The 12,284-nt window shown below is 41.8% G+C and overlaps 1 protein-coding gene across 1 annotated transcript in view; it reads left to right on the forward strand.

The window, feature by feature from the left end:
- RBM27 (RNA binding motif protein 27) overlaps positions 1 to 12,284 on the forward strand; it is a 63,643-nt gene that overhangs the window by 24,187 nt on the left and 27,172 nt on the right. Inside the window, exons 8-10 of the mRNA XM_015413612.1 lie at positions 6,668 to 6,802; positions 8,672 to 8,821; positions 10,303 to 10,450. Coding sequence (XP_015269098.1) covers positions 6,668 to 6,802; positions 8,672 to 8,821; positions 10,303 to 10,450 — 433 coding nt within the window. The remainder of the gene's footprint in view (positions 1 to 6,667; positions 6,803 to 8,671; positions 8,822 to 10,302; positions 10,451 to 12,284) is intronic.

The following is a 12,284-nucleotide window of genomic DNA, read 5'->3' on the forward strand; positions in this document are numbered from 1 at the left end:
TTGGTTAGAAGATGAGAAGCTGCTGCATATTAACATTTTAGAATTGTGAGCAGTTAGTTATTCCCTGATTTGTTTCTAAGGTATCCTTCAGAATCGGTCCATTCTTGTCCAGATGGACAATACAGTTACAATGTTTTATTTAAACAAGCAAGGAGGTACAGGGTCCAGAAGTCTGTTTCAGGAAACTACCCTTGCACAGGACATGGTAATGTAGCTGAATGCTTCCATCCAAGCTATCCACATCCCTGGGAATTTAAACACAGAAGCCAACAGATTGAGCAGGGCTGGCACACACTCCCGTGAGTGGTCCATAAAGGCCACTTACCTGGAACTGCTTTCTACCCTATGGGAGGTTCCAGTTGTCAATCTTTTTGCAACGTGAGAAAATAAGGCTGTGAGTTTCTGTTCTGGAGTAGGAGTTGGTTCCCATGGGGATGTGTTTCACTTGTGTTGGCAGTGAGCTCTGTTCCCACTCCTTATCAGGGTAATAGAGAAAGCCAGGAGGGAGAGTTCAAACATTATCCTGGTAGCACCCTTTGGCCTTGTCAAATATGGTTTCCGATCCTTATGGAGATCACCCAGGGCCACTTCCTTCCCCTACCAAATCAAACAGATTTAATCAGCATCAATCAGGTGCTTCATCACGATCTGAACCACCTCAGCCCGAAGGCGTGGAGGTTTCGGAGAGAGACCTAATATTTTCTAAGGAGGTTAAAGACGTTTTTCTGCGGTCACGCAAGCCTAACACCAGGAGATCCTGTATGTATGTATGTATTTATTTATTTAAACTTATGTCCCGCCCTCCCCGGAGGCTCAGGGTGGCTAACAGGGGCATATGCCCAATAATAACAATAAACCAGTATAAAATACACAGAAATACAGAAACAGTTAAATAATTAAATTCATAAAACAGTTCGGTGCTCCCCTACTCAATTCCAAATTTTACAATCAAGATGGTGCTTTCAGTCGTGTAGCTATACAGCAACAGCAGTGCATTTCCCCCCCTGCCGTGTTGTCCCCTAAGCATGTCCCGCTCCCTCCGATGGAACCCGCACCAGCGGTGGCAGTGTGCGGAGAGTATAGGGCGTTGATGGAACAGTGGTGGTGGCGACTCCTATTCGAAAGCCTGGCGGAAGAGCTCTGTCTTACAGGTCCTGCGGAACTATACAAGGTCCCGCAGGGCCTGGATCTCCCCTGGGAGCTCATTCCACCAGATAGGAGCCACCACCGAAAACGCCCTAGCCCTGGTCATCACCAATTTGATGGACTTGGGGCCTGGAACATCCAGGAGGTTTTGATCCCCCGACCGTAGTGCCCTTGGGGGAACATGTGGGGAAAGGCGGTCCCTTAGGTAGGCTGGTTCCTGGCCATATAGGGCTTTAAAGGTAAGACCCAGCACTTTGAAGCAAATCCGGAACACTATTGGCAACCAGTGCAGCGCTTTCAGCACAGGCTGGATGTGATCTCGTCTAGGAAGACCCATCAATAGCTTGGCTGCAGCATTCTGCACTAGTTGCAGCTTCCGAACTTGCGACAGAGGCAGCCCCATGTAGAGAGCGTTACAGTAGTCTAGCCTCGAGGTGACCGTCGCGTGGATCACTGTGGCCAGGTCATCACGGTCGAGGAAGGGGACCAACTGCCGCGCCAGCCGAAGATGGTAAAAGGCCGACTTGGCAGTGGCTGCTACCTGGGCCTCCATTGTTAACGAAGAGTGCAGGAGCACACCCAAACTCCTAACCTCAGACGCCGGCACCAATGGCGCCCTGTCGAAGGTCAGGAGAGGGAGCCCTAACCCCGGACCAATCCGGCTCAGATCCAGGAACTCCGTCTTTGCTGGGTTTAATTTCAGCCAACTCAGTCTGAGCCAACCAGCCACGGACTGCAATGCCCGATGAAGGTCATCTGGAGTGGAGTCCGACCGGCCGCCCAGCATCAGATATAGCTGGGTGTCATCTGCATACTGATGACACCCAAGCCCGCAACTCCGGGCAATCTGGGCAAGGGGGCGCATGTAGATGTTAAACAACATTGGGGACAGCACTGCCCCCTGAGGTACCCCACATTCGAGGGGCCACCTCCGGGACCGCTGATCCCCTATCGCCACCCTTTGTCCCCGACCCTGGAGAAAAGAGGCTAGCCATTGGAGGGCAAGCCACTGAATCCCTACGTCGGCGAGGCAGTGGGTCAGCAACTGGTGGTCGACCGTATCGAATGCGGCCGACAGATCTAACAACAACAGTGCCGCCACACCGCCTCGATCCAGATGCCTACGGAGGTCGTCAGAGCGACCAGTACAGTCTCCACTCCATGACCAGGGCGAAAGCCAGACTGGAAGGGATCGAGGACAGAAGCGTCATCCAGAAAGCCCTGCATCTGTGTCGCCACTGCTCTCTCTATAAGTTTGCCCAAATAGGGCAAATTGGACACCGGCCGATAATTGGCCAATTCAGCCGGGTCCAAACATGGTTTTTTCAAGAGAGGGCGGACCATCGCTTCCTTGAGTGCCCAGGGGAACCGCCCCTCCAGGAGAGACCTGTTAATCTCCCACAGGGCACCTCGAAACCCCTTGCGACCCATTTTAATGAGCCAAGAGGGGCACGGATCAAGGTCGCATGTGATTGCATGTACACCTGGAGGCAATTTTTCCTCTGGTGTAGTGAGAAGGATGTGTCACTGGGGGTGGTGGTGCCCCTTTGCAGGTCATATTTGATTATTTATTACACCTGAAAGCTTAAGGGCCTGGCGTTTTCTTCTTTGAAGGTTCATCTGGCTGCTATCTCTTGCTATCACAGGGGAACTGAGGGAGAATCAGTTTTCTTCCATCATTTGTCTGTTTATTAAAGGGTTAGGTAATCTCTGTCCACCCTGGAATCCTTTGGTGGCCCAATGGTCTCTGTGTTGTGTTAGCACAGTTAATGCTCAAGCCTTTTGAACCCATTGCTACCTGTTCTTTGGCAGAACTTTCGGTGAAGGTGCGTTTCTCAGTAGTCGTTACTTCAGCCAGGAGAATGAGTGAGCTAGCAGCTCTTCAGGCAGATTCCTTATTCTTGAAGTTCTTTCCTGAAAGGGTAATCCTTCGCCCTACTCTTAGATTTCTTCCTAAGGCAGTTTCTAGGTTCCATTTATCCCGAGATATTGTTTTGCCTGTATTTTTTCCTGCACCAAGCTCTGAGAATGAGAACTTGTTGCATTCTTTAGATCTTAAGACAGCATTATTATTTTACCTCAAGAGAACCCTGGAGTTTTGCAGGGATAGAGCCCTGTTTTAGTGGCCCTAAGAGAGGTAGGAGAGCGTCATCTCAGACCTGTCCCCATGAATTGTCAGAACCATTAGGGAGTGTTATGATAGGGCCAGATTGCCATGCCCGTTGAACATTCATGCCCATTCCACTAGGGCAATGGCTTTTTCTTCATCTTTCCTCGATGGCTTGCCTTTGATGGAGATCTGCAGAGCTGCCACCTGGTCATTGGCAGACGTGTTTGTACATCACTACACTTTGGAACTGCAGGCGAGACGTGAGGCTCAAGGGGAAGGCAGTTCTTCATTTGCTGTTCAAGTGATGAGAGCATGCCTACTGCCTGGTGAGTATCTTGCTAGAATCCCCGTGTGGGGCTGCACAGAAGACTGATGATGAAAAAAAAAGTTGCACTTACCTGTAACGTTCATCGAGTATTTTCTGTGCAGGCACACATACCCTCCCTCCTGCCCCGCTGCATGCTCTGGAGATGACTGAGGGTAAGGGGGCGCTGCTGTGCCAGGAGCACATGGTCCCTGGCTGGGAACAACCAACTGACTCTGGCATGCAGTGCCCCCTGGAGGCTTGTAGCTGTAACAACCTATCTGATAGCAGGCCTGCACAGAAGATACTTGTTGAACAACAGTTACAGGTAAGTGCAATTTTGTTTTCTTCTTTGTGACATGACAGGTAGATCTTGGTTCTGTATTAATTAAACTAGTAGCCTCTTGTGGATTTTGATCTTTCTATTTCTTCCTTTACGTTTGCCTTTGACTAATAAAACACACTTTTTTCTTCTCTAAAAAACAGAGATGGTAGGAAGGGGTTATACAGAAGAGCAAAATAAAACAGAATCTAGAGGCTAGCAAAACAGTGAAGAATCTTGTGCCCCGCCCCCTTAAAGACTGACAAATCTATTGTATTATAATTTTTGTGTATGTGCCACAACCCAGCTCTTCAGATGCAAAAAATAGAGCAGGTAGCATTGCTTTTTAAATAGAGTCTACTAATACTGCATTTTAGTTAAAACAGTTTTTAGATTTGAGCTACAGCAGAAATTTTACTCATCCTGATAATGATTAGTTAGAAACAGCTGAATTATGCCTCAGAATTGTTTGCTGGTTTGGGGGTTTTGAGGGGACTCACCAAAATTCAAACTCTGCTACATTGGAGGTCCATATAAACAAAGTGCTATACCTACAAAAAATATACTGTATTATAATGAATAATGAAAAACAAAGGAAGAGCCCTGTTGGATCACACTTCTGGTCTATCTAGACCAGTGCCAGTTTTCAACAGAAGTCAGCTAGCTGTTTCCAGAAAGCCCCAGAGTATGAAGTCACTAGTTGCATTCCCCATATGCACAGCATGGGGTTCAGTGGTAAACTATCACTGAGCATGGAGATTACATTGTGCTGAACGTGGGCATGATTCTCTTAGAATGTGGAGTTTTCTTGCTTTGACTATTTCTGATCTTGGTACTGAACATAACATGTTAGCGTTTTGTCTGTGCTGTCACAGAAAAAGCCTTGGTTAACTTGGCTATTTCTTTGGCAACTGCGCATCCTCTTGGGACTAAAGGGGATATGGAGGCAGGAAAGAAGAGTAGCTGTGATTGCCATGCCTATAATTCTGAACACGGCTTTCCAAAAAGGGGTTTGGAAGCAAAAATCAATGATACAAGAAGTGCACAGCAGTAGAGGAAAGGAATGGGGAGACATAGATAGGCTTTGAATAAGCCATGTACTTGGAGAACAGAAGATGTATCGGTTAGCCTGTAGGGATAATGCATTGTCTTAACTTTAGATCCTATTCTTTTATCTACAGTTTTATCCCTCTGTTGTATGACTGGACTAGTTTGAAAAGGAAAGCTAGCAATAGAGGACTGTCTGTTACATTTCTGTAGTGGAACATTTAGAAATGATTCAGGGAGCCCAGAATGGCCTTGTCTGGTTAATATTAGCTACTGACTATATTTTCTTTTCCTGTTGCTAGCTTCCATTAAGAGTGTTGTAAGAGAAAAATAACTTCTCCAATTTACTGGGAGTTAAAATTGCAATATAAATTATTACAACACTTAGAACTGCAAAAGAGGGGAAATAAAAGCTAAGCCATTTGAATTGGACTTGGATAGTGATTCTGGTTGGAAAGAGAACAGCACAGGATGAACTGTGGTACTGAATTGGCCACTTATATACATCAAGTGGTAATTCTGTGCTACACAATTTTTTAAACATTTTGATTGACGCTAAATGCATTGCTTTAAAATTTCCAAAAATTGGCCAACTTTTCAGTTTTAGTTGCTTTTCTAAAACTTGAGTATTTCTTTTTTTGCATTAAGTAGTGACACTGATTGGAATGGGGAAGAATGCTTGGTAAAAGAGGCAGGGTGCTACTGTGGACTATTTGATTTTTAAGTCTTTTTTTTTTTTTGAAGTCTTGCCATTTCAAAAACAGTTGTGATAGAATATCAGTATTTCCAGATTATAATGTTGAGTGAGAATTTTGTGTTGGGGGGTGTTCAGAGTTTTTTTAGGCAACAAGGATTTTGGAGTTTGATCTTTCTTACAGATTCTTAGTTGGAATAGTTGGTCATCTTTGGACATCCTTATTTCGCTCTCACAGTGTGTGATGAGATTGAGAATGTCTCCCAAGTTTGATGTTCTTCCTCACTTTACATTCAAGGAGGTTTCTGACCAAATAGATCCCATGTTTATTTGAATGTGAGATTTCTTAATCTTGGATCTTGAAGACAAGATACTTGAGTGATAGAAGAGCAACAGCTTACAAGGTCACATTTTAAACAGTAATAGCTACTACTCATCCAGGATTTTATCCATTTTGGTAACTTGCTGAGATTTAATCAGACTGCTATACTTAAACTTTCTTTTTGTAAACTCTGAAAAATGCTGATCCAAATCTTGTTTACTGTAACTATTCAAAAGTGGTTAGATACACAAATCATCCAGTTGAAAAACCCTGAACAGTCTTGGCCCTTGTTGTCTGAAGGGGAACACTTTGCCCGTAAAATGTCCTGAAATTAAAAATGAGCCAATGAAACACTGCTTCATGTTCCAACTCTTGTTCGTGCTGAATTAGTCTCCAGAAGAAACAGGGCCATTTCTGTTGTAGCCCCGGAACTCTGAAATAAACTTTCGAAGAATGTCAGTTTATCTCATTGAGTTTGTTCAAGGAACAGCAATGAAAGCAGTCTTATTCCATTGTACTTTTTTGGAAGTACGGGGTTTTTTAGGTATAGTGCTCTCTGTTGCTTTTTTAAAACAACAGAAAGGTATCAAGATTTGCATTTGTAATTATTTTATGAAATTGTTTTAAGGTTCCTGTATGTACTGCTGTGTGATCAAAAACTGGCATGAAAGTTAATAAATAGATCTGATTTAGTTTTTTATCATTTTATCATTTCATTACAGGGCCACCGTTGTCACAATCAAGTATGATAAACAACCGTGACCAGCCAGGTACAACTACTGTGCCTAGCCTTGCACCTGTGGGAGCAAGACTACCTCCTCCTCTACCCCAAAACCTATTGTATACAGTATCAGAACGTAAGCACATGTAATTCTCTACTTGTGGTTAGGGTAGTAGTGTGACTGTTGATATTGCACATTATTGTTTTGCATCTTTCATAAGGGTCATCATACACATGATAAATTTCTGTGTGGATAAAAGGAAACTGTATGTATATTATTACATGTACCATATGTACCAAAGGCACATGCCCTTATTTATGTATGCATACAGTTAATCCACTTAGGAGCTTCTGCTGTGTACATACTCTAAAGTGAATATGTCATGTGTTTTATGTTATAAAGATTGCTTGCCATACATTTTTTCTGCATATACAATTTTTTTAGGATACTCACCATGTCTGAAATGGCCCTGAGTGTGAAGTAAATTATCAAATACAATTTTCCCAGTAGATAATGGGAAGAGAACCAGAATCAGTGCCCAAAATTACAGCAATGCTGTACTATAACAACTGAATGTAATAGAATATGTAAATCATATATTTAGATACAATTGTGTTTCTTATGTCAAAGACCACTGATAATTTTTACAAGATTAGTATTGCACAGTTTTAGAGTGAAGCAAGAAAACACATATGCTGCACCAAAAGAAAAGATCAATTTAAATACACTCAGAATAAATTATGCAAATCCACACAGTTCCCAATTCCCAGTTGTATTCTCGATATAGCTCAAAATTTTAGCTTTCTTGGAATTTACATTTTTCAGAAATTTATTTTAAGAGTAATCTTGTGGCAAGAGAAAATTACAACCAAGTGTGACCACCCTATATATGAGGAAATTAGATCAGACACTTTCGTAGGCTATAGATTATACTCATGTTGTGAAGGAGGGTGTAGGTATGTCATCAGCATCATGCTCATGACATTGATAGAGGCATATGCAGTGGACCAAATCACTCAATTTAAACCTGTTCAAAAGGGGTATGTGAATAGAATTATCTGGCCCTCAGTGCGGGGCTCTGTATCACACCAGGTTATGAGTATGGTACTGTAGTATTCATTCCATCACCACAGGAACAGAGTCTGGGCCTTAAATAAGCATCTAAACTGTGTCAAAGATGAAAAGCCTTTAGTGGATGTACCTGTGTGCTGATAATTCATTGATTGTATTTTTAATGCAGATTTATATAATAATTTGGTGTTCTGGCCTTATTGTGTTGTCTTTAGTGGACAATCAAACTGCATTCCTTTACAAATGATTTATATGTTTTGGGACAAACATTGTTGAGTTTATAGCTGGAATAATTATTTGCATCTGGAATAATTATTTGCATCTATGCAGCGTTGACAGAAATCTGTTTAACTGTATTTAACTTACATTTGCATATGAATTTAGCTCTTTTTTTGTCACCAAGTCCCAAGGTTTGACAGTTTCTCCCTTTAGGCATTGGTGTCACTCTTTCTCTGCCTCTCTATTATTGCTTGAGTAACACTTTTTAATACTTTTTAAAAAGATCTTGAAGATTCTTTCAGGTCATTAATGTTGGCACTTTGGCACAATCAGATTTTCTTTGGTAATACATGAAATATTAAGGGAGAGTCGTAGTCATAATTTCCTACACTTAAGTGAAGAACCTAGTATAACATTTATTCATTTGAATTTCTTTTTTCTCCCAATCTCACCTCAGAAACCATTCAGAGTTTTTGGAAACTGATAATTACATCCAGTAGTAGTTTTCTTTGGATCCGTGATTTAGGTAGTCCCATGAGCCCCATAGAACTGCAGAAATTACTGAAGTAGGACTTGAAACTTTGAAATAATATGTATTCTAATAATATGCTTTGTCAGAAACCGTAGCCCAAGAATGTAGAATTGCTCACATAAAGGTTTTTTAACTAATTGGAAACCCATCCCATATTTTTTTTCTTTTCTGTTTTACAATAGATATATATGAACCAGACGGCTATAATCCAGAGGCTCCTAGTATTACTAGTGCTGGTAGATCTCAGTATCGACAGTTCTTCTCTAGAACACCAATGCAGCGTCCAAATCTTATTGGCCTGACTTCTGGTGAGATGGATACAAATCCAAGAGGTAAGATCTTGTCTCCTTGTTCCAGTCTCCAGGCATATGCTTTAGGAGGCAGCATTACAGTCTTGATAATTCTTGGAAGATGGGAAAAGTTGTAATGAAAGCCTTTGTCTTGCTTTCTATGTACTTTGCGTTTCTTTCCTACTAATCTCTAACCTGACAAAGGTGAACAAGGGAATCATACTTTTAGTCCCCAGAAATAACTGCAGCCAGTGCTGCTCATTAACTACTAATTTTCCTCATAGCCCAAATTGTCCAGTATGAGACTAATGTATTCTAAGACCTTTTCACAGAAGAATGCTGTGATAGTTTATATAACAATTCATTGCATTTCTATTAATATAAGTATGTGAGGTCATATCTATGTCCCATAGTTCAAGCTTGCCTGGGAACAGTGTTCCCTCTAAGCTGAGTTAGTGTGAGCTAGCTCACAGTTTTTTAGCCTCTGGCTCACACATTTTTGTCTTAGCTCAGGAAGGATGGCTCCAGAGCAAACTAATTTAGGCAGTAGACAAATCATTTGCTCACAACTTTAATGCCAGTAGCTCACAAAGTATTTCTGCTCACAAGACTCCACAGCTTAGAGGGAGCATTGCCTGGGAAGTGTGGAAACTGAAAACTTGCTGGACCAATTTTTTTTCCAGTTTATTATATTGGCATTCTCAGTCATCTTCTAGTGAGTATTTGGCCCTCATTTTGCAAACAAGATGCAATTTGTTGAACTGCCATTACAACTCTACATTACATTGGTGTTTCTAATGACCAGAACTTTGGATTTCTAAGAATAGAATGCTCCAGGCCTGAAATGGCAGTTAATTTGACTTTTCTAATCGTGCAAAACAAGATAGTTTAATTGATCTAGGGTTGCAGCCACCCTCCCTCCCAGGCTAAAATAATGGCTAGAAGGAAGGGTATATGTCTCGAAATGCTGCTGGTGTTGTACTAGATCAGAAATTATATTTTTAACTTTATTTGCATTCTCTTCTCCCTTTCCTTGGTCTTGATATTTGTCTGAGCACGGAATAAAATTGGAGGCCATGGCTCTTAGAGGTCCCTTTTGGTAATTTTCCGCCATTGGGCCACTCAATGTATTGCAGCTTAGATCATAGGAGATGTGCTGAACTGTCTGTCTTCCAGAGATGAGGAGCACACCCTCCATGGTAGAGAGTTCACACTGTTTCAACTTTTGAAGCAAAGGGTTAAGATTATTCAAGCCATGACAGATTTCTGATCTCAAAGGAACAAGTGTTGTGTATGGGGCCACATAATTGCACATGATCTCTGGGCCACAGCAATATCCCCTACTAATGTGCTATTTGCAAGGCTCTTTTTGTAGCAGGAACTTCTTTTGTATATATGCTAAAAAAGTGTGTGTGTGTGTGTGAGAGAGAGAGAGAGAGTGAAAACTGCTGCTATTCAATGTGCCACTTTATAAATATTATTCCAGTCCACTGCAGATAATACTCCTATCCTTTCTCCTCCAGCTGCTAATATTATCATCCAGACTGAGCCTCCAGTTGGCATTTTTAGTAACAATACTAATGTATCCAGAGTAGTGCTTGAGCCAGACAACAGGAAGCGAGTGTCAAACACTACAGAAGGACCATGTGCAAAGAAACCCTGGATTGGAAAGTAAGAATTTGTGTCGGTGAACAAGTGGTACATTGAAATTAGCTCTGTTTAGTTTCAGAATTATTTGATTAGAGATCTCTTTATGGGAAACCATTCGTGCGTATTAAAGTTACATGGAATAAATGCTTTCAACATGCTTCTGTGACTACTGCAACTACATAGCTTTACTTAGCTCTACCATCTCATGATATTGCCTGCTTAATTTAGTCTTAATTTCATCCCATCCTCCAGGTTTAAAGCAGGTTACTGTATATCTTTACATAATTTTGTTTCTTTTTTTCTTTTCTTTTTTTGCCCCTCGAAGGGGATTTTTTTATTGCATTTTCTATACACTACAACGAAAAAAGGAGAAGGGTTGTCTCCATCTATGGAGAAAGGAAAGAAAACCACTACTAACTAAAACCCCAAGTATAGGAGATCATTACATCATCTTATATAAGTGTTAATCTTATATGCTAGTATTACATTGAACATAGTCGATTAAGCTAAATTATTTATCTTTTAAAGCATTTTTAACTGTTTAAAGACAACCCCAAGAACATCAGTTATAGTATATGCTTTAAGGCACTATTCAGAGTTCTTTAGCCTTCACTTTGCTTTATCTTTTCTAATCCTCAATTGGTATTCTCGTTTAGGGGCCACCGCCCCCCCCCCTTTTCTGAAGCAGAGTCCTCGTCAGAAGACACTTAGTCTATTTCGTCACTAGGTTTGCTGTCATCTTCTTCCTTGGCGTCCTCTTCTGGTTCACCCAGTTGCAGTCTCATAAACTTACGCGCTTTGGACACAGAGTCAATCTTTTCTTTTTTATCCTGTAGGTTGAAAATGACGCCTTCCGGGGTTAACCATCTGTATGGAATGCTGTTTGTTTGTAGAAAGAGGATCAAGTACTTCTTTCTTTTCTTCCTTATTTCAAATGGAATATCTTTTAGAATCCTAATAGTATTGCCTCCGATTTTGAGTGGTGTTCCTGAAGTCGCTTTCAGGATTAAATCCCTTACGTGTCTCTTTGAGAATCTCACCACTATCTCTCCAGGCAGATTTTTTTTTTTAATGTAAACGGAGTAGGCCCTGTCCATTTCGCTTCTAAGATATTCCGCTTTTAAATCTGTAACTGGAGCTAATGCATCGCTCAAAAGTTGTTTTAGATTCTCATCTTTAGATTCAGGGACCCCTTGGAACTGGAGGACCAGGTTAGCTTTCTCCATTTGTAGCTGCCACTCTTAACCAACCACTACACCACACTAGCCACCCAGTACCTTTTTCTTAACTTTTTTAGAGTTGGCATCCATTTCCTTTACTTTCTCAGCTGGTTGCGCCGTCTTTTTTGTAGTTTCAGACAGTTGGAGCTGCTGAGCCAAAGTTCTGATTTAAAGTTGTCAGCTGTTGATTGATGTTAGTCATCTGATCCAGTGGAGGGCGTAAAGAGTCCACCAGAAGCTTAGAGAACTCAGTGGTCTCTTCCGGTCGTGGGCTCATGCTCCCCGGTGGTTTCACTTTGGCTTGTTTTTCTCTCTCCGTTTTTTCCACGCCATTTTTATGGCTTGTTTACTTTTGTATGAACTTGTTAAAGTCTCTGAAATTCGCCCATACGCTTATCCGCGCTCCGGTAAGTTTCTTAAAACAGATTTCAACGCTTTAACTTCCGCTCCCCCCCCCCCCCCCCCCCGGTTAGCTCACTTTTTAGTTCATGTGTTTGGGAGGCGTCCCTCCACCGCTCGCTTTTTTCGCCATTCCCAGGGGAGGGCTTTCTTCTTAAATTACTGGCATTTCGCTTTTACTCAACTCACTGTTCGTTGTTGGTCATAAGACCTTGCTTAAAGTCTGTTTAAAACGC

Source organism: Gekko japonicus, unplaced genomic scaffold (genome assembly GCF_001447785.1).
Source record: "Gekko japonicus isolate JY-2015 unplaced genomic scaffold, Gekko_japonicus_V1.1 scaffold373, whole genome shotgun sequence".
NCBI lineage: Eukaryota > Metazoa > Chordata > Lepidosauria > Squamata > Gekkonidae > Gekko > Gekko japonicus.